Source organism: Calidris pugnax, unplaced genomic scaffold (genome assembly GCF_001431845.1).
Source record: "Calidris pugnax isolate Ruff unplaced genomic scaffold, ASM143184v1 scaffold81, whole genome shotgun sequence".
NCBI lineage: Eukaryota > Metazoa > Chordata > Aves > Charadriiformes > Scolopacidae > Calidris > Calidris pugnax.
The window spans coordinates 1,109,751-1,133,424 of NW_015090880.1; the positions used below are offsets into that span (position 1 = coordinate 1,109,751).

At 43.8% G+C, this 23,674-nt stretch overlaps 1 protein-coding gene across 2 annotated transcripts in view; it reads right to left on the minus strand.

Moving 5' to 3' along the window:
• GRM7 (glutamate receptor, metabotropic 7) overlaps positions 1 to 23,674 on the minus strand; it is a 292,383-nt gene that overhangs the window by 62,428 nt on the left and 206,281 nt on the right. For both annotated transcript variants that reach the window (XM_014946806.1, XM_014946805.1), the window contains exon 8: positions 3,047 to 3,982. In XM_014946806.1, the coding sequence (XP_014802292.1) occupies positions 3,047 to 3,982 (936 nt within the window). The remainder of the gene's footprint in view (positions 1 to 3,046; positions 3,983 to 23,674) is intronic.

The following is a 23,674-nucleotide window of genomic DNA, read 5'->3' on the forward strand; positions in this document are numbered from 1 at the left end:
AAGGCAAGAGCTGGGCAGTAGGTGGGGATGGATGTGGTCCCCCATCCTCGACCCCCCTAACCCCCTGACCTTTCAGCTGATGATGGTTTTGATCATTAGGAGCTGCTCAGAGTTGGACAGTAAGTGACCCTCTTTGTAGAGACTCCTCTCTATATTTAGTGGCTTTCTACCAAATACAGACTAAATGAAGGATCTTTCTGCACAAAGACGTGGCACGATTCCAGCCCCCAGAACTGTGTCCCAGGCCTCAAAGGTTATATCAGCATTTTAGAATATATATGAATAGTTACAGGAAAAGACAAAACCACTCCACCCTGAAACACAACCCCCAAAACCTAGACAACAGCAGCAACTCGCAGGTAAGGAGCAATGGCTACGTGACTGGTGCATCAAAGCCAAAGAAACACAAAGAGTGGTGGAACAAGGTAAGGACAACCATATTCCTCACCCACTGGAAACAGCATCACCAGACGAAGCCTATAAATTATAACCGACCATGTGTTTTCTGAGTTTTCAGATAGCGGACAAAGAAACTGGCTGAGTAAATGCAAGCTGTGAAAAGGTCAGGAATTTGCTTTTTCCATGTGCCACCTCCCATACACTGAAGGTTTTATCTCCACCCTGTAGCACAGACACCAGTACCTGGCCTTCCCCAAACCACGCTGCCTCTCCCATCTGCTGCAAATGCTACGGCTTGAATCACCTGCCTTTTCTGCAGTCCTTGCAGCACACTTCTCCTTCTTCTTCTTGTTGTGGTGCTTGTTATTTCCTACACTGAACAAGGCAGGTATTTTCGATATGCTTCCTACCAAACAACATTATGCTTGTACTTATTGATAAAATAAAATAAATCCATACAATGAAAATCTCAACATTATATATAACGCCATTTCCCAGTTTAAAAGATTGTGTTGCATGAGATTTTCAGCAGGTGCAATTTCCATTTCAGCAGAGCCCTGCGTGGCTAAGCTTAAACACAATATTTCCCGGAGAAAATATCTGACAGGAAATCAGTAGCAATCACAAAAAAGTACAACCCCCTCACCCCCACTCAGAAAGAAAAGAGAGACGGGAAGGAAAGCAAAGCAGCAAAGCTCCCGCAGCTCCCTCTGTGTGTAGAGCAGAAGGGGGGAAGAAAGCCCCAAAAGCAAAGCCCCTTCCAGTCCTTCAAGGGGCTCCAGGAGAGATGGGGAGGGACTCTGGATCAGGGAGAGGAGGGGGAAGGGTTTGACACTGAAAGAGGGGAGATGGAGCTGAGCTGTGGGGAAGAACTTGTTTGGTGTGAGGGTGGTGAGAGCCTGGCCCAGGTTGCCCAGAGAAGCTGTGGCTGCCCCATCCCTGGAGGGGTTCAAGGCCAGGTTGGAGGGGGCTTGGAGCAACCTGGGCTGGTGGGAGGTGTCCCTGCCCAGGGCAGGGGGTGGCACTGGATGATCCCTAGGTTCCCCTGGGCTGAAGCACAGCACAGTGAGGGGCTGTTTGCTTTGCCCAGCACCTTCTGCTGTGGTCTGTGTGAAATCCAGTTAATCACCATCTCTTTCGCTGTCCTACAACAATTTGTATAAGAATCTTATCCTTTCGAAGAAGGACAGGGTAATTCAGCTCTCTGACTGCAGGGAAACCTACAGTTTTTGCTCCCACACAATTGTCAACGCTGGCAGCAGCCTTTGAGATTCGTTGGGTCTTTCTATCGCCTGGTTAAATCTTTGCAAACAACAATTTGAAGCACTTCATCTCGGTCACCTGCCGGCCTGAAGCGTGCCCAGGCAGGGAGCACAAAGCACTCCCTGCATCAGAGCAAAGTCACCAACCAAACCCACTGCTTTTAAAGCTGCTTAACACTGTTCCTTATCTCTCCCTCGACAGGAAGAGCAGAGGTGCTGGAAGCGTCTGTAAGACTTGGCAGACCTCCTTTCCAGTGGAAATTAATTCCCTTCAGGGACGCACTGGCTGTCTGTAATGCCCATTGCAGGGGGGAGATGATACCTGAAAATCTCCACGACCTCTGCTTCCTCCTGGGCGATCCCCCCTTCCACCGGCGAACCGAGGCCAAAACAATCCCAAATCTCTGCACAGCCAACCTCCTGATTCACAAAGGACAAAGTTCTGGTGCAGGCACCTTCCCACGGAAGAGACCTGTAGCCAAAGCCATGGACCTGCCTGAACAACACCGCTGTCCTCCTCCAATTTTTCTCCAATAATCCGTAAGTTTAATAACTGCAAATTTGGAAATTATGTCCCTGGCACAGAATGGGATGTGTTAGCTGGGATCTGAAATTTGCTCACACATTTAAAAGGTGCAATAATTTTAACCACAGCGATGACCATGCCCAAGCCCTGTGTTAAAGAACAAATGTTACATGAAAATAGTGGGGGGAAAAGGTAGCAAGAAACCAAAGCTCCTTCGTGCACAGCAAAGTTTGGGTTCAGTGAGTGGGGATAACTCACAGTACGCTACTGCATCCATGCAAGATCTGTGGGAGAGCATTTGAGGTGAGGTTAATGATGTCTAGAACACTGGGGGAAGTAGATGGGGTCAGGGCTGGGAGGGTAAAACAGTCTGGTGGCAGTTCAGCACAGCCAAATATTTTCATTTCTCCCTAAAACTAGAGTCACAGGTATTTGCCAAACCACTCTGAAATTACAGACATCTCCAAGCAAGATTGGGCCCCAGGAGTCTACGCCACTGCTTTTTGACAGTTTTTTTGCTTACATCTTGTATTCCAAATGATTTAGATAAGAGATGCCTCTCTCTGGACAATATGACAGCTAATTCCCACTTATCCAACTGAAAAGATACAATTGAAATGGATGCAACAATAAAACTAATGGCTAATATGATTGCTATTGATCATTTGCCAGTTTATCAAATGAATAACCCACCAGCAAAATGGAGAAGGAAAATAGTGCTATATATTGTGCACGTCTCGGTAATGAGCTAACTGGATAGCTCGTTTTAAAATCTATGTAAAGCTGAACATCAGTACATAATTTAGAACTGCAATGAATCCTGATACATCAGGTGCACGTTTGTTCATTTTTCACCTACCTTTTCGGCTGACTGGGCAGTGCCAAAAAATATTGGAATGAAGGCAAGCCATACTATACAGGTAGTGTACATAGTGAATCCAATGGGCTTAGCTTCATTAAAATTCTCTGGGACACCCCGAGTCTTGATGGCGTACACAGTACACGTAACCATTAGAAGAATGCTATAACCCAAGGAACAAATGATTTGTAGATCCGTAATGTCACATTTGAGAACTCCTCTGGCTTGGTCGGGGTTCATAGTTTTCTGCTCATCATAATCTATGATGATGTTGGGTGGGTCAACGGCAAACCAAATAAAGACACCTAGAAGCTGAACAGATATCAAACTGGAGGTGATCGCCAGCTGCGACGTGGGGCTTATAAGCCTGGGGGCTGTCACTGACTTTTTGCCCTGTTCAAATATGCGGTAGATGCGGTTTGTTTTAGTTAAGAGGGCTGCATAGCTGATGCACATCCCCAGGCCCAAGAAGATACGCCGGAAGGAGCACACGGCGACGTTGGGTTTGGCGATCATCAGGAACGTGATGATGTAGCAGAGAAATATCCCTGTTAACAGGACGTAGCTGAGCTCCCTCCCCGAAGCCCGGACAATGGGAGTGTCGTTGTATCTGATGAACGTTGCCATGACAAAAATGGTGGCGATAATCCCCAGCATGGCCAAGAAGACGGGTATCACAGCCCAGGGCGAGTGCCACTCCAGCTTGACGATGGGTATGGAACGGCACCCCGTTCGGTTCTCGTTGGGCCGCTCGTTGTAGGAGCAGAGCAGACAGGTCACCTCGTCGGCCTGGTACTGGTAGCCGTCGCAGAGCTCACAGTGCCAGCAGCACGGCATCCCCTTCACCATCTTCTTCCTCTCCCCGGGCTTGCAAGGCAGGCTGCAGACCGAGGACGGGACCTCACGCACTCCTCTGCCCCACTGCATTTCATCGATCTACAAGACAGGTGAAGCAGAAAGAGGCTGGTTATTGAGATGCTACTGTCAGACACCCAGGGTGGGAATGGAAACGGGAAGAACCAAGGGGGAACCTACAACAGAGAGAAACCAAATGGAGAAACCTCCTCGGTCGTAGGCTCCTGGGAAAGCACCAGGAACTGCACACATTAGTGTCTTCACACAGGACTCTGATTCATGATGTATTTACTGCCTTCATTTCTCATTGTTATTAGTAGCTAATTCTGGTGGAATGACACACAACATCAGATAGAACAGGAGAGGGTAAACCTCTCCCCTTTTTCATGAAATTTAGTAAGAACACGGCAATGGCTTGAGGGAAGGCAGCGGCAACACTCACAAAACTGCTTTTCATGCACCTACATCTTGGGGCTTCTTACCGAGACCAGAACAAGAGAGCTCCCTTCTCAGAACTACTACTGACCAGATCAATATTTTAAATGAGGTGAAAATGTGTCCTACATAAGGCACGGAATCGGTGAGAAGGTGGCAAGTGCTGCAGTATGAGCTGTGTGAGAAATATGAAGGACAAAGAAAATAGTCATCAATGAAAAATGTAATAATTCGATAGTATTTCATTTCAAAGTCACATTCCACTTTTGAAATACCATACATGCTTCTTGGAATGCAAATTATTAATGATTACATTAAGGAAATGGAAAGTCTCACTTGTCCTGCAGTCTTAAGAAACATAAGCTTCCAAGTATGTGCAAAAAGGTTCCCAAGTACTGCAGAAAATTAGACTCACAAATCATTTCAAAATACTCCAGACTAAAGCCACTAAGCAGTTTCCAAGATCAAGGGAGGTTTAGCGTTGGAGTCCCCCTGAAATAGTCCAGACTGGAACCACTGGGAAGGCTCTGGCATTCCCAGTGCCAATTCTTTGCACCAATCACCAACTCATCTGCCCAGTAAAATTTCAGTGGCTCCACCTGCTTCACTGGGTGTGAACGTATAGCTTTTCCAAATATAAAACCTGATGACCTCAGACAGACATGAATAAGTGTTATTAAAAGCAAAATTTCAGTTTTTCTTTTTTTTTAGGTTACTTAAATGCTTACAAGCTCCACTATTTTCCCTACAAGTAAAAAATTCTAAGATGAGTTTCTTGAATCAGTTGCCTTGATTATTTATGTATACAGAAGACTGGGGTTTGCAAGTCTTAAACGGAAGGATTAAATTGCATTTTTCTAATTTAATTCAAAATAGATCCCGTGTCATCTTCATTTCATATATTTGAAAAAAAAAAAATAATCTGAAGTCACACACTGCTCTATCACTATACTAGCGATAGTCTCTGCTGTGAATATAAAAATAATCCCTCAATAACAGCTACTCTAGAGGTCTGCCACTGCTTGAGAAACATCATTAACCTTCAATATTCACAACTTACTATGAAAAAAATAATCATATCCATGAACTCTTCTTTCATACTGTGCTGAGCTGAAGGTGTGTTTGCTTACAGAAGGAATACTGATGGTAAAGGAGAATACAAGACTTATTTAACTGAACTGGAAGAGCATGCACAAGGACCCTTTCAAAAAGTAGAATGAGGCAGGCTACCTAAAACTTACCCAGGTTTGTACAGCTAGAAAGTGAGACACATCCATCCAGTCTGGAGCCTCCGTTTTCCATCATAACTATTAAATCCAGAAGTTACTCGACACCCTTTTTACAGCACACACTGATGTGAAATGAGAAAGGCATCCTACCTGCATGGGGCTGGATCCAGCAATGAAAAGATTTTCACCATCTTCTTGATGTTAATATCCCACAGAACCACAGAATTATGAATGTGTTATCGTACCCCCACGCCCCCCTCATGACTATAAAAGGATGAATTTCCATGTTCTCAAACACATCCCATGGCACTGCAGGGTAGTCAGGGCAGCCTAACGGTGCTTCATTCTGCACAGATACTGTGTGCAAAGAGATAAACAGAAGAGCAGGCAAAATTATGGAAAGTCCTTTTTCTGGTCTCCTGGGATGACACCGTGCTAACTCTGTACCACTGGCCTCACAGAGACTTGCAGCATTCTGCTGCTTCTGGCTAGAAAATTAACAATGAAAACCACCTGTCAGACAAACCACCAGGCACCAGAGCCTGTCGCGGGGAGATGAGATCAGAGTCAAGCTGCTGGAGACACTTTCCACACTCAGAAGAGAATATTTGTGAAATTTTTTTTGTCTTCGAAATAAATTGTTTTATAACTCCTTTCAGAAATGCAAACAAAAGCAATAAAACATTCATTTGCGTATTTGGCTGCTTTAGGATCAAATGATTGTGCCCGATGCACTTCTTTTCTGTCCCCTTTTTCCTCTCCTTCTTTCTTCAATGTTTTACAGCAGTTTCCTTGAAATAACTTAGCTTTTGAAAACCTGGTTCTAAAAAAGACTTCTATTGTGGCAAGTAATTGTTATATTCAGCCATTTCTTGCATTGCCTTAAATCTAAACCTGCTTATATTCATTGAATTTTTCCCAATGCTTTTAGCCTCTATGAGCTGGAAACTTAAAGATTTTGTTCAGAGTTTCAGGATCAGGATCATAAAATCCTTATAAAACAGCAAGGATAACTTTTGTCCACCACTACTGTAAGAGGACCTTCAACAAAAACTAAACAGCAGAGCATTTCATTCTCCTCTATTTCCCAGCCTATAAGCTGGAAATGCTGTCAATTATAGTTATAATGAAGACCTACAGAAATCTTTGAGATCCATGGAGGAAGAGTGCTATATATTACAAATTCTACGTTTCTATAAGCAAATACAATAAACTCTTATCCCATAATCAAAAATTTATTATCTGAAAATGCTAAACATAATCTAGAAAGCAGTAAGTAAACAATTCCATAAATCATAAGCAAGTATTCTTGCATTTAACTCAAATGTTGCTTTTTTACATAGAACGTTCCATTTCAGTCAGATATAGAAATAGCACACGGAAGATTTGGGAATTTATTTTTCCCAAACCAACACCACTTCCAGCTGTAGCCAGACACTCTCTACACAATTTCGCATCTTGAACTTAGCACTTGACCAAGTCAGTACCGAGAGACACAACAAACTCCTCCATTACAATTCTGCCAGGTTTGGGAAGGATGCAAGCCCCAGACCGCACTAGATGATACAGGCAGATCTGTCTAATGTCTTGAAAAATCACGTATCTGCCCATCATCCACTTACCATCACCCTAAGTGGCACAGCTTCAACAGTATAATGTGCAGACTGGTGCTATTACAGTTCATCCACTGATGAACTGATCTGATAAATGGCAAAAAACCCCCACTGAACTCCACAACTGGGTCACTGTAGGACATTCAAAAGAGCTGAGAACTTCAGAGCTGGCCCTGTTCCATGGTATTTGGACCAACAGAGCCACTAGGTTAGAGCAGGACACTATGTTTTGCCCTGTCACCACAGCACAGAGGGGAAAACAACCCAAAACCCAAAACTAAAACCAACCAAAAAAAAAACCAGAAAAGAATCCCTCTAAAGAGATAAACAGAAGAGCAGGCAAAGTTATGGAAAGTCCTTTTTCTGGTGTTCTGGGATGACACCGTGCTAACTCTGTACCACTGGCCTCACAGAGACTTGCAGCATTCTGCTGCTTCTGGCTAGAAAATTAACAATGAAAACCACCTGTCAGACAAACCACCAGGCACCAGAGCCTGTCGCGGGGAGATGAGATCAGAGTCAAGCTGCTGGAGACACTTTCCACACTCAGAAGAGAATATTTGTGAAATTTTTTTTGTCTTCGAAATAAATTGTTTTATAACTCCTTTCAGAAATGCAAACAAAAGCAATAAAACATTCATTTGCGTATTTGGCTGCTTTAGGATCAAATGATTGTGCCCGATGCACTTCTTTTCTGTCCCCTTTTTCCTCTCCTTCTTTCTTCAATGTTTTACAGCAGTTTCCTTGAAATAACTTAGCTTTTGAAAACCTGGTTCTAAAAAAGACTTCTATTGTGGCAAGTAATTGTTATATTCAGCCATTTCTTGCATTGCCTTAAATCTAAACCTGCTTATATTCATTGAATTTTTCCCAATGCTTTTAGCCTCTATGAGCTGGAAACTTAAAGATTTTGTTCAGAGTTTCAGGATCAGGATCATAAAATCCTTATAAAACAGCAAGGATAACTTTTGTCCACCACTACTGTAAGAGGACCTTCAACAAAAACTAAACAGCAGAGCATTTCATTCTCCTCTATTTCCCAGCCTATAAGCTGGAAATGCTGTCAATTATAGTTATAATGAAGACCTACAGAAATCTTTGAGATCCATGGAGGAAGAGTGCTATATATTACAAATTCTACGTTTCTATAAGCAAATACAATAAACTCTTATCCCATAATCAAAAATTTATTATCTGAAAATGCTAAACATAATCTAGAAAGCAGTAAGTAAACAATTCCATAAATCATAAGCAAGTATTCTTGCATTTAACTCAAATGTTGCTTTTTTACATAGAACGTTCCATTTCAGTCAGATATAGAAATAGCACACGGAAGATTTGGGAATTTATTTTTCCCAAACCAACACCACTTCCAGCTGTAGCCAGACACTCTCTACACAATTTCGCATCTTGAACTTAGCACTTGACCAAGTCAGTACCGAGAGACACAACAAACTCCTCCATTACAATTCTGCCAGGTTTGGGAAGGATGCAAGCCCCAGACCGCACTAGATGATACAGGCAGATCTGTCTAATGTCTTGAAAAATCACGTATCTGCCCATCATCCACTTACCATCACCCTAAGTGGCACAGCTTCAACAGTATAATGTGCAGACTGGTGCTATTACAGTTCATCCACTGATGAACTGATCTGATAAATGGCAAAAAACCCCCACTGAACTCCACAACTGGGTCACTGTAGGACATTCAAAAGAGCTGAGAACTTCAGAGCTGGCCCTGTTCCATGGTATTTGGACCAACAGAGCCACTAGGTTAGAGCAGGACACTATGTTTTGCCCTGTCACCACAGCACAGAGGGGAAAACAACCCAAAACCCAAAACTAAAACCAACCAAAAAAAAAACCAGAAAAGAATCCCTCCCAAATCCAGTGCCTTCCCCACAAGCACAGGGCAATGCAGCATCCTTCTCGCCCAGAGGATGACTCCAACTCTTCCTCCCTGAGCTCCCCCAACTCCTGCGTATCACCCAGTTCTTAAGTGCCTTGAGCCAGCGGGATGGGATCCGTTCCCAATATAAATTCTCATTATGTTCACTACAGAACAAACATTACCAGAAAATGCTTAGTCTGTCTCACAAGGCCTAACATAATTGTTCATGTTAATGAATAAAGTAACTCAATATATGTGCAGAATTTAAACATCGCTCCTTTTTTTTTCTCACCACCACAAACATTTCTGCAATAAGCTATTTGTTCTGAACTAAATTGTTTCATGCAATGTTTGATTAAAATAAAAATCAGTACAAAAATAATTACATTAGTGGTAATTAACCTACTTGGGGGAAAAAATAGCCATGTTCCCTGATACGACTTTCATAACTGTGCCATTAATTTCACGGACACATTAGAAAACAATTGCGGAGGATTGTGCTCAGATTTATTGCCACCTTACAGATTGCTTTTGGACTCCAGTTACTAAGTCAGCAGTTCAAACAGTTTTTGTATATTCAACTTTACAGATAGCAATATTTGCATGACTTAGCTCTTCGGGCTTAGCTATTAATGTCTTGTAATTAGTTTCTAAATCCAGGGCTTTCACATGATAATGGTTTTAAGCTAAGAATATGTCAATAACACATAGTCAACAGAGCCTTCTGCAAAATATCAACTAAAATCCCTTAAATAGATCACAGCAACAATAAGCCAAACTACCAGACAGGGATGCGAAGCTACTCCAATGACTTGTCCAGACACTGCAAAGGAGGTGTATCACCTCATACTGTAACTTATTTTAATGTCACCGCCTGCAGAGGATTGGCAAAAAAATCTTTAAGCCCAGCACAGACCCTGCAAGGTGATAGAGGCAAAAATCCCCATGTTTGTTTTGCTTGTGAGGAACAAACCGCTTTATTTTGAGCAATGCAGGCTTAAGGCATTTTCAGGGTAGCACAAGAGATCACCAGAAACCAAAAAAGCCTCCAACTTAAACAGAACGATCGTTTTTCACAGTGGCAACATACCAGCTCTGGGAAGCTGCAGTCCCACCCCAGCCCCTCTCCACCAGCCCTCATCCCCCTGGCTCAGGAGTCATCCTCTTCACCTGGGTGCCCACAGCACAGGTTTGAGCCCAGTTACATCCCAGCACCCTGAAATGAGGTGAAAACTGAGCTCACTCCTCCCTCTTCATTTTCTTTCTGTTTTCCTGTTTTAAATCAAAGCCAAAATCCAGCTACTTTAAAAACCTGTGCAGGGCAGGAGCAGGACGCGTCAACCAGCAGCCCCAGCACCCAGAGACAACGGGTCTGAACCTGACCCCAGCTGCCAGAAGAGCATCTCTGCTGATCATCCCAGAGCTGGTCCTGAGCTCTGCAGCTCACCCCTGCCTTGCAAAAGCTTTTTTTTCCCCCTACTTTGGTGCTGCTCCACAGGAACTCTGGATCAGCGAGACAGAGCATCAGCCCTCCCAACACCGGAGACCACGCGGTTTGTGCCAGAGAGTGTTTTTAGGTATCTTGGGACAGCTCAGAAGGAAGCTACTTCAGAGGAAAAGCAAAATCTCCTAACTATTCCCACTCCACTGTATTAATGATCTTAAATCTCTCCAATCTATCTTCCTTATAAATAGAAGTTAAATGTCCTTATATATTTTTTTTGCCCCGGTTTCTCCTACTGCTGCTCTTTCTGCTTTTGCCATAATGTACCAGCAACTGCTGCGGGAACGGGCAGTGTCCTGTCCAGAAACACAAACCAGACAAGCAGATCCCAGCTTCCTCACTGAAGGTGATGGAAACTCATCACCTCTCAAAGTCTCCCAGACAAAAAACTTGCAATTTTTCATTGTCAGCACAAATCAGAACCGTTGTCAACAAATCGTGACAACATTCCCATAATCCCAGACCCTCATCTTCACACCTGGTGACTCAGACACCCATTAACGGCTGAAATGCCCCCAGGATCAGTCTCACCCAGGCTCCGCACCGCTCTGATTCCCTCCTCTCCTTAACGCTGTGCCAGCTCCTGGGAAGCCCCGGCGTGGGCAGGGATCCCACAGCGCTGTAGGAACACAGAAAATAACTTTCCTTCAAGCTTTTGGAAGAGGCAGGAGGGGCTGGCTCGGTTCCCCCGGGGAGGAGGATGGGGATGCTCGGAAATTGAGGAGCTGGGGAGATGGGGATGCTGTCGAACCAGCCCCACCGTGCCCCCAGGGCTGGACACCAGCGTTTCGCTGGGTAACTGGTGGAGGCTGAAACTGAAATACTGGAGGTCAGTCTTCTATCTGTATTTTTCTCCAGTAAGAAAACTCTAATTTCATTTTAACAGCTTTAATACCTGTAGGTGCATCGGGGAGAGGCTCCCTCCCACTCTGCTCTTCTCACACTCAGCTTTGTGTTACCTATCGCAGGTAAAAGTTCCCCTGGCATCGGTTCTTCCCACCTAAAGTAAAGGACAGTTGGTATTTGGATACAGGTAAAAAAATCTGCATAATGTTTGCATCACATTTTATTTAATACATTAAACTAATTATGATTTAAACTTCAACTAAAACCCATCACTTTTGTTCCCACTCCTTTTTGGTGATCTCATCATAAGCAGTTCTTAACCTACATATAAACCTCATTTATTTTTCTCTTTCCATTCCTGATCTTACTTCTTTCATTTAATTTTTGTCATCATTTTCTACCAATCTTACCTGCCTTTCATTTAATATTTGTCATCATTTTCTACCAATCTTACCTGCTTGAAGGACACCAGAAGCAGGTTACACTCAGCACTTGTAATAACATCTCTAATGAGATCCAAAGGCTATTTGTTCTACATTAAACCAAGGACATTTTTAGCACAACACCAAAGTAGAGAAAAATGCTTAATCTACAATTTTTGCAAAAAATGCTTATTATCATACCTTTCTGTTGACACACAATAAAACTGAGAATTAATTATTTTAATGCTTTTATATCTGGCTACAGCTTTGTGTTGTCTTCTCACTAATGGAAGGGGATGGACCATGCATCTTCAGTATTCATCCTGCCTCCCCTGCATAATTTCTTTTAATTAAAAAAGCGCATGTACTTCCAAATGTGCACTCATAATGCACAGTTCTTATCTATTTGAGTTGATAGGTTAGAGCAAATCTATCTTCTGGAAGCAGAGGCAATCCAAGACAATTTTTCATCCTTAAGTAAGTGGCTCAGAGTCCGAGTTCCTGGAATCAGCTCCGAGCCAGGGAGTGAATGACAGGGCAATGGGGGGGGGGTTTAGAGTCCGAGTTCCTGGAATCAGCTCCAAGCCAGGGAGTGAATGACGGGGCACTGGGGGGGGGTTCGTGCTGCTGCCCCCCGGGTTGTGCCCATTGCTTCATTCCCAGCACGTCTCGCTGTCAAACTGGTAAAAGAAGAGAGTCCAGTCCGAGAGACATCTTCCCTATTTCACAAAACCAGGCTAAGCTCATGGTGCCCTTCACATTTCCCGTGCAGAAAATACCATCTCCCGCACGGGGAGCGGCGCTGCCATTCCTACACGCTGGGCTTAATTTCACCATATCATGGATTCATTTGAAAATTAATAAAACCAGCCCTCGCTGTGAATCACTGCTCATTCTGCTGCAGTAATTTTTTTTTTTTTTCCTCCTCAAGCGACAGAAGAAATTTTTAGGGGAAAGTTTGGTCTCCAAGTGCTTCCCTTCAACTCCTGCCGCAGCCCAGCACCGTGCAAACCTGCGCGGCATAAATTATCTGGTTTTGTGCTTATTTTTGAAGGGTGCTCTAAAGGCATCTGTGCGGGGGGTAAGAGGGGAGGAGGGAACCCTATTGCACAGCATTAAGGGGATATTTACACGTCAGATTTCAGCTTCATACAGGGAAAATGACAGCTCACTGTGGGACCAGCCCGGAATGCCTTAATCAAGTGACACTCCAACTGATTTCAATCGGAGCTTTGCTTCAGTGTTTAATTATACTATAGATCACCTTGAAATCACCAGCAGGTTACTCAAGAGACACAGCTACAAGGGAGAAATTACTCGAAAAAGTGCTAACGCTCTTAAAACATTTTTTTGAAGGGGGAAGATCTATCTAGTGTGGTGCAGGGATTATGAAAAATAATAACCTCGTTTAGTTCAGCTCCTGGTTCATACTTCACACCAGCAACATGGCACTGCCACTTCATAGAATCATAGAATGGTTTGGGTGGGAAGGGACCTTAAAGCCCCCCCAGTGCCACCCCCTGCCCTGGGCAGGGACGACACCTCCCACCAGCCCAGGTTGCTCCAAGCCCCCTCCAACCTGGCCTTGAACCCCTCCAGGAATGGGGCAGCCACAGCTTCTCTGGGCAACCTGGGCCAGGCTCTCACCACCCTCAGAGTGAAAAATTTATCATCTAAATCTACCCTTTCCCAGTCTGAAGCCATTACCCCTCGTCCTATTACTCCATGTCCTTGTAGAAAGCACCTCTCCACATTTTTTATAGGCACTCTTCAGATACTGGAAGACTTCTACAAGGTTTCCCCAGAGTCTTCTCTTCTCGAGGTTTAACCCTCCTTGGGGCCTGCCCAGTGCTCGGCAGCTGTTATTAGAGATGAAGCTCCAGCCTGCGTTGTGTCCCCAACCATCAAACACCAGGATCTCAACAGGAGTGGTCTGATCTCAACAGGGTTCATACACACCGCCACGCAAAACAAAAGGGGAAAAGATGAAAGATCTCATTTCAAAGCCAGGTGGCCCAGTTACATACTCATATAAGAAAAAAAACCTGTTCAATATTTTACTGTTCTGCCAGAAGGGGCCTTAACAAAGTTCCTGTCAACCAAAGGTATTTCAGATCTTTAGTTTCTTCTGCTTTTTAGGATGACTGGACATGTTTGCATGTATCTTATTTCAAATATACTCATGTTACAGTTAGAATACAAATAATGGACTTAAATGTCTTGAGGTATAGAGTAAATAATTAGATAAGGTTACCTTTTTGTAACCTAATCTTCCTAATAGAGAAGGCTAATATGGTCCAGCTGGCTCCCACACTGTTTTCCATCCCCAGATCTCAGAGCAGTACACGGATGTGGCAGTACAGGATGAATAGGAAGAAGGACACAATCAGGGGTAACAAAGTCAAAGCCACCAGCACAGTTTTTAGCCTGTGCCCACTGACTCTACCAGAACAACCCACCTATCTGTGGTTCTGCACTTGCTCAGTGCCCTGAAGGGTCCCGTTGTGCAGATGGACAAGAAACCCACAATCCAAAATACCAAACCACGTAAAATACAGCTCAACACTAGGGCAAAGCAATTGCTTACCATTGAAGCAGCCGAAATCAAATGTTCAAATGCCTGTTTCTAACACGTTCATAATTCTCAGCAACTGGCAAGTTTAAATCCTAAATAACAAGCCTGGACGACAACGGCAAATCTAGAAGCAAACCCAGAAATCCTGATTTTTCTCCTGAAAACTCTTTTTCTGTGCTGTTTTTCATGGTATAGCCATGAGTTGACCCTACCCAAGTTTTGAGAAAAGGACTAGCCCTTTCTGTTTATCTCTGCTTATAAGCTAATAACTTTTTTTTTTCCTGTTACTTACGATTGTGAAAAAGGAATACATCTGCCAGATCTGATATACTACTTTCAAAATGGAAAGGGTAATAACTAGAGATGTACCAAATGGCATGTGTGTAATTTGGATAGCATTTATCTTGAAGTGCCTGCCAACTCAGAATGCTTTAGTTTATTTATCCTACTAATTCCCAAGCTGATTCAAAGACCAGTATTTGCTAGTCAAATTATTTGGTCCCATTTTTCCCTTTTTAAAGAATCAGCATCAATGGTACAGTAATTTTCTCATCATGTCTAGCGTGCACGGCATAATGACACACAGGCCGGGGAAGCAAGATGAAAGAAATACAAAATTCTGAGTGAAACTCAGTACCTAACTCATTTAGGCCATAATTGGATTGCTGCAGCGTTATTAATGCTATTAAATTATCTTGCTCAGGTTATACGCAGTCAATCGGCCCCTAAAAGAACTGTAGATGGTACACAGAAAATTAGGGTTGGCTGATGGGACTTTAATTACACTGCACTTGGGGCTGCTCCTCCATCAATGCCGCAGCCGTGACTTGCTGAAACCAAACCGGGCGAGGAAGAGGAGGGTGATGAAGAGAAGGTGGCTGAGGGCTGATGCTTCTGCTCCCAGATCTACGTGGGACACCGGTGTGGGTCTGCACAAACAGGGACATCACAGCAGGTAGACCAACACGGCATGGAGAAACCCAGCAAAGTAGGTCAAAAATGAAGATCATTCCATGCATTTAATAGCTGAATCAATAAGGGTAATAATACTGGCCCTCCAGTCACACCCCGCCTTAAATGCTGATGGTATTGGCCTAGTTGAAATTGGTTGCTTGGTTTTGGGGGTTGGTTGGTTGGTTTTGGTTGGTTTTTTCTTGTTGTAAATTGAACTTGCAAAGCTAAGAAATGTTGTGCCTCATCCCATTTATGAATACTAAAGCAACAATAACACAACACTTTGCCTTTCTCATCCTTTTCCCCTCCCATCTCTTTGAAAAGTAAAAGAAAGGCTGGAACTGATAACTTCCTCCCCCCAGGCCAGCGCCCGAAATATTGAACTATAAAACATGCTCCCAGTTGTGCATTTCCCTTCCAGTGCAGGGAATTTTCCTCCCCACTCTCTCCCACAAACAGGGTAATTAATGTTTTCATTAAAATCATGGTGAGCATCCTGGTGCTCTGCCCTCTCCAAAGGCCTGGACAACACTGGGGAGGGGGGATTCCCCCCCAGGATCATGTGTAGGGCTCGTGAATGAGCTCAAACCTTGGGTGATGGTGACTGGGGAGAAAAGCCTGTCCCACCTTCTCCAGTTGTATTTTTGAGAGGAAAAGGGGCCCAAGATCTGCTTTTCCAAAGGGAGGTTAAGTCCGTGCTACCCTGCACCAGCCAGCCCAAAGGACAGGCATTGTGAAAACGGAATAAAATCTCTAATTATAGTTACCATTGGGAGCCAGATGCTCGGATGCTACTTTCAATGGTCAAATACGTGCCATTAAGAGGTACGATTAACAAGTGAACAAGGTTGTTTCATGAGAAACGTTTAACACTGCATTTTCATATAAAATGTACCTTTTCAGATTAGTGGAAGAAGAAACAAATAAAAAAGGGAAATAAGGCAAATAAAGGCTTCCCCTAAAGTTTTAAGAGCAGGCTAAAGACCCTGTGCAGCTGTTTATTTGGGGCTATTATTGCCCATCATGTGAACGATTAGCTGGAGACCCATTAAAATGCACACTATATATCTGATATTATAGACTTGCTGCAAACCATGTCAATTTTCTACAGAAATCAGTACTCAGGGACATTTAAAAAGTGATTACTTTTGACCCACTCAATACATGTTCTCTGTTACGCTTTGCTTAAATGATGGAAACTCTAAGGACTTTTTGCATGGTCCTGATGTGTGCAGGGCTTTTAAAATACTCTTTAGGGGATTTCTTCTTCCCTTCTAAAGCCAACAGGCACAAGATGATGCAATCACTGTAATTTCTGACCTACTGTCCTCGGCACTGGCAGGACAGCAGTGGTAGCAAAATTCCATTTTGCAAAACACAGCTGGATTATGGTTTGGACCTACAAAAATAGCTTTAAGCCAGTAGTTCCTGTGTCTGTTAATGCAATACATTAAAAAACAAATTTATGTGCAAATTCAATAAACAAAAATGAAGACAAATGAACAAGCCTTTGGCTGCTGTTAATAGTCACAGGACTACTGGTGTGACTGGAGGATGCTCGCTCAAACCTGCTGAGGATCTGCCAAACCAAAATCTCAGGCAGGTGAAGTCCAAAAGCCTGAAATCCTGCTCGCTCCTCAGAATTCCCAGTTTTGCACATGGAAAACATGCCTCGGTTCTCAAAACATGAACATCTCAACAGCAACCGCAGTGCATTTCATTCGTCCTCTGCAGACAAGCATAATAATAAAATGGTTTTTTGCCCCTTGTCTCAGGATGCGTCACTGATTTGCACCTCCCTGGTGGGTTTTACAGGTCCCCCGCTCCATCCTGACCTCCAGGAGGAAAACACCGGGTTCTCCCCACTCATAGACACAGGGATATTAAACAAAAACCTTCTACCACACCCAACAACCTGCAAGAGGAAACATGAAGTGGGTGAGAAAGGAGACGTCAATGGAAGAAGTGTCCCCAGTGTCTCGGGGGCTGCCCTGCTGAGCTCGCCAGACATCAACCCCCACGCTGCCAGCCACCACCTCCGGGACAAGAGATCACACTTATTTTGCAACAGAAAGGACAAAACTTAAATGCACTCGGATCCAGAAGCAGAAACTCAATCACTATTTTGCCGATACTTCCTCTTTTCCAGTCCCAGCCTTGGCTTGCTGTTCCCTGCTGTGCTAATCGCGGGTCTCCGCGTACCTCCAGCCTGCACTTCAGACACTTACATGGAGATAATATTTTCTGTCCCCCGTCCTTTGCCAGGGCAAGGATGAGATGGAAACAGAAAAGCTGGCACAGCATCCCTGGAGATTACCCACAGCAGAAAGCAGCCCTCCCTCCCCTGCACCTCCGAGGCAGGGGCAGAGCCGGGAGATGCTCCAGCTTCGCCCCAGGAGCCACGGGGGTCCTGTTGGGCTGAAACAGGGGGGGAGAAGGATGGAAAAGTGTGGCAAAGCCACAGCTAAACACCACAGCAGATCTAATTAAAAACCTGAGTTTTCTACCGGTTCCCCTGGCAGGTGTTTGCCAAACACTGAGTGTCCATGTGCTGTTGGACAAGCTCCTGTTGCTTCCTGCTCCCAGGGCGGTGGGATAAGCCTCGTGTGAGCAGGGAAACAGCTTTTTGTTGCACACACATGCAGTGTTTTTCTCTCTCCGTAGCTGGGTGAAGCTCTCCAAGCCCAACCGAAACACATCTGTCATCGAAAAGCATCTTTCTGTTCTCAGGGGTGAGGAAAAAAAAAAAAAAAGAATATTGCACCCTCAATAATACACACACTGACATTATTACTCCTGCCAAAAGCAACCAAACCTGTTAATTATCCATAAAATATCCCAGCAAAGTATTTGCTCTTGAATATATTTGCGGGCAAACGTACATTAGACTTGCAAAGAAGGATTTAAGAAGTGATGTCTAGGAGAAAAAAAATCACGAATGTTAAAAACACAGTGATTTATTTTTTACCACCCATTTCTTACGTTACTTATTCTCAGAACATAAGTTTCCAGCTACAGGCTCCTGGGCATTAGGGAGAACAACACAAGATGAAGCAAATTCTGAAGTCACCAACTTTTCTGATACATAATTTTTTTCCATTATAGCTTTTATGAGCTCCTTACCTTTCTGGGGTTTTTTTCCTGTCTTTGAAAAGACATGTAATACATCTTAGACATTCTCTCTGCCCGGTTTCTCTTAGCATTTATATCCCTACAAGCATTTTACCGTGTGACATTCTCAGACCTGGAGGAAAATTATACCGATGCTCAGAGTTGCCAGAAGCTGCTATAGCTTAATTCACCTTGCTTTGCCTAAGGTAGCCCAGCTACACGGTGTACATTGTTGCCTGGGCAAAATGGGTCAATAACAAAGAGGAAATGACATTTCACGTCTCTAATTCCAAGTCTGAGTGAGTTTTCAGAGTGAGGTGTAAGATTTAACTGTTGCCTTCCTCTTTTCGTATAGCGAAAATCCTCCAAGTTACTTTCCCCATACCAAAAAATGCCCCCCTGGCAGGATTTCTGGTTCACTTCATGCAAGACCTCGCTGCGGGACGATTGCACAGGACCATGACCTGAGCCCCGGCTGCCACGTTACAAACCCCCCAGCTCTCCATTGCACATAGGTGGATGTTAATGCAGCCAACATCACACTGCTCACCAAATGAAGCCAGGAAAATTGGGATGACATGCTAAATGTTCGGCACAAGTGTGCTGAAGAACGCCTTGAGGCACAGTCTGAGATTCTCTGGATTACAACGTGCACCACCTGAGACTTCTCTTAAAGAAAGCACAGGTGAATCCACTGATGATTCGCAATGACTTGTTTAACTCTCTTCTGTGGTACAGAAGAAATGCTGCTTGGTTCAGACGGTTACTATCACTTATTTTGAGGTTGTGCCCTTATTGGAATAAAAATTATTAACAGCAGCCATTTCTAAACCTAATTCCTCAAAACCACATTGGTTATTATTCCAAGAGCACTTACCGAGTCCGGCCGCAATCACAGCTTGTGAGCAGGACCCGTGCGATTTCAGTCCCGCTGCCCGATCACCTGGATTTTGGGGACGGGCTGGAGGACTGAGGAATGAGCACATGGCCATTCAGCAGGGCAGTGGGCTGAAAAACTCCCTTCCAGTCGGCTGAAAGTTAATTCTGCAAGTTAAGGTAATTAAAGGTGTTCATGCCGGTCATGGCTGACACGAGCAATGAAAGATTACGGAACCTAAGGACAAAACAAATAAACACTGTCTATTATTATAGTTTACATTGCCACTATTGACATGTCAGGCAGGGTGACTTGGTAGCCAAAACAAGGAGTTGGGATGTATTTTAGTAACACACTGATGTAAGTATTCACCTTTACATTTCTAATGGGACTGGGTGCAATTTGGCTGATGGCGTGATGGGGACTGAGCTACGGCCAGGAGCTTTGCAAACCGGCTCTATAGACCTTTCTGGAAGGACTTTGCACCAAGAGATGTTTGTTCTGTGAGATAACTCCCAAAGAGCTCCCGCCACCCTACGAGTGTCACCGAGGGCCACCCGGTGACTGAAAAGTGGGTGGAGGGACAGGAGCAGGGTGAGGGGAGCTGAAGATGCAGAGCATCAGTAACAGGGCCATGGGGGAGAGGGGCTTCAGGGAGGTCTAATTCACCTTAGTGGGCATAAATGCCTGAAGAAGCAGTCCAGAACGTTCTTATATACCATAACATTAGTTATTTTGGGGCAGAATAACATTTCCAAAGAGTGCCATGAGAAGATAAGGAATTCCATCACCCTTGGACACAGCCCCAGCTGAGGACCGGAGGCAGCAGCCGTTGCGATTCCCCAGGAGCAGCACATGGGAAAGAAACAGCCTGGATTCAGCTACTTTCCAAAAATGTCAATGAGGCAACAGTGGCTAAAATAGTTCATAATTTTTCAGCTATCAGAAAGCCAGTTACTCCTGGGTACAGCTACACCTCCATGTATGCCAATCTGCTGGAAGGTATAGTTAATTAAATCTAAGGGTTTAGCCAATTTCATTAAAAATGTAAACGGTGGTAATTTTCAACAAGTGGCTGCATCAGCTGAAAGCTCAAGGTTCGGCACTGACACACAAAACCAAAACATACTAATCACGCTTAATACTTAAAATCTTAATTTTAAATAACACCCTGACCTCATTTGCAGAATTTGTTTAATGAGACTGTCTAACACCTGAATAATGCAAACCTCCTGTCAGCCCAGCAGCTCCGGCTCCAGCCTGTAATAGAGATGTATTATCTCTGTACCAGCTACTCATTACAGCCTGTAACAGGAATAGGAAATGACACTACAAGGGCCAATTTATGTCACAATAACTGAAATGAGAAAGGAAATTGATACCAATTTTTATCTATCTTGATGTAATCTTTGAACCGGGATTTTAAGGGAACTCAGATGTCGCAAACCAACTGCAATCTTAAGGATTATATGCTGCAAAGGTGTGTGCGTGTATCTACATCCATCCATCCATCAATACACATAAAAGTCATGTAAATGCACACATTTTCTAATGTATATTTGCAAATAGGGGTTTTGTGATTACACGTTACATGCAGACAGGAGCTAGAGCTGGTACCGCTGTTACATTAGCACAGCAACGTGAAGTTACACACAACTTCACCAGGGTGAAAGTCTTTAAGCTGCAATTTTCTTGGTTGGGAGATGCAAAATTTCTGCTTTTAAATTTCTGAAAATACTTCCAAATACATTTTTTAAAAGCATCTAAAAAACCCTCACTGAATTTTCAGAGTTGGAAGGGACCATAGAGATCGTCTAGTCCAACTCCCCTGCTGAAGCAGGATTGCCTAGAGCATGACAACAAAAACCTCAAAACAACCCTAAGATCATTTTGGTGAAATTCTCTCACCCCTTGCTATTTGAGGTGAAAAATGCCAACTGGCCAGACAGGTGCCCTCTTGCTCTCCTTCCACTAGAAACTAGGGAAACCCCAGGCTTCCAATAAACTGAAATTTTCCAACGCTCCAGAAAGCTCTATCTTTTGCTGCAGAATATTCTGAGAAAAAGCCATCTGCTCCAAACACAGTCTACTCCTAAGAAAAAAACCAAAACAAAACCCAACAAGAAAAAAACCTCAAAAAAACAATGAACAGAAATAAATTTGAACATGTTTTTTTTTTAGAAAAAATACCATCTGTTGGCAGAATATTCCTGAGCATCAAACTTCACTGAACAGTTGCCTGGATCTAATTGCCACGCTGAATATTTTACCAAAAAAAGTCAGGTACATACAGGTCTCTTGCCGGAAGGTTAGACATTTAATCACTGTTTTCATTAGCTTGCTATTCATAACATTTATTTCCAAGTTCTATAAGAGAGACGTTTATGGCATTTAAATAGAGTCTGAGCCCAAACAGATTCGGTAGGAGTTGAAGTCTGCAGGATCTGCATAAATTGCACCAAACGATTACAAAGGCACTTAGGATATTTCTATTTGTGGGAGGGGGGAAAAAGAGGTGCACCATGGAAGTTGCATCATTCTCTGTCACTGCCTTGCTTTGAAATCATGATGGGTCCCATCCTCGGGGGGTGGGAGCTCACCGTGGAGTCACACACACTCTGTTTGCTCCAAGACCAGAGACTCGGAGGTACAAGAATATTACTTTCTTTAAAGCAAGACTTTTTTTCCTTTTTTTTTTTTTTTCCCCATTTTTCACACACCTCTAAAATACTGGCCCGAACCCACAGTGAAGAAAACAACATAATACAGCTCTTTCCCCAAGGAGGAGGGAGTTTTATTAATAAGTACACAGTGATTTCCTTCGCAGCGTATAACACGAGCCAGGATTTATAGGGGGAGTAATGTACGTGTTTATGGACCCTTATTGATAATTATCAATACTATTAATCTTCTAAGCGCTTGTTTAGAAAGATTGCAGCAGTTTATCACTTCTGGCTGGAGGAAATGAATAAAAGGGTGAGGGATGGCTGAGCAGCCAGCCTTCCTGCTGCCTGATGCAAAAGGCTCCCTTTAACCCCCAGTCGTGTTTCAAGCTCTACCCGGCTTCCTGACTCCACAATTTACAATCCAAGGGCACATCTATAAAACAAGACAGATTTTTATCTCCCCACACAGTGCCTTCACGCACCTTTAATATGTAACTCTTTCTGTTTGTAAACAAATTACTTGGGTAAATGTTTTTTTTATCTGGAGCTCAGAGTTAACCCCGTCTGATGCTTTGGAAGCAGAACGTGTTTCGAGCGAGGGCTGCTTGAAATCTGTGCAGTGTCATAGTGGACAGGATGTGGTGTTTTCCACCACTGCTCTTTACCAGGTGAGGACCCACCTTCTTCAGCCATCCTGAAAATGTGCTGCGGTGTCTGAGCAGCGCCCGAGCGCCCGGTGGCACCTTTACGAGCTGTGACACCAAGCTGGAAGAGAGCACTTGACAAGCTGGAGACAGAGATGCAATTAACACAACATGATGCACCCTATGAGGACACTAATAGGCTGGAAGTACAGCATTAATTAGACAATCAAACTGAAAAAAACCACCCAACCCAAACCCATCAGCTTGCTTTAGGAAGACAACCCTCTCTAGTGGCAAACTCCTGCAACCATTTCACTGCTCAGCAAGGTGAAGGAGAAACAGGGCATTAGTGCCCAGCACCACATTGTGAGGTGCAGAGGGATGGCACGAGATGAGCACCCCATCTGGATGCTTCCCCCATGGGGAGTCTCCTCCTCAGAATTCAGCCCAGACCTCCAGTCCCACCTCAACCCCCCAACAGCTCATTTGTCGCCGGATGACAGAAAGCAGCCAGTGTCCCCACGCAAGAGGGGATGTTAAATGAGCCTCAAAAGCTTGGAAGTGGAAATAGGAATATAGCTCAAAATAGGAAAACAGGATAGAGGTGGAAAAAAAGGCCAAAACTTTGCCTTTTCCATGAAATGCAAGCCCACTGCTCACTTCAGTGACACAAGAGATTGAACCCCTACTTGTCCAAACCCAACAGCAGTCTACTTACTGCGCAGCACTTTTGCGTAAATCCCATTTGTAACAAAAATTATTTACAGCAAGTCCAGCTTTACTTCTCATTCTGCCCAACTGTTGGAAATTTCTAAATTTTGCAACCATTTTACAAAAAAACTTGAAGGAAGTGGAACATATGCACGTCCTGTCTGCTCATCCATCTGTCTGTACCAACTTCCTTCCTAATAACTTTTGAACTTGCTGGCCAAGCACATTTGCTACAAGGAGAGATTTCTGAAGGCTGTGACTGCAGGATTGGTTAAACTCAGTGGACAGTTTGGAG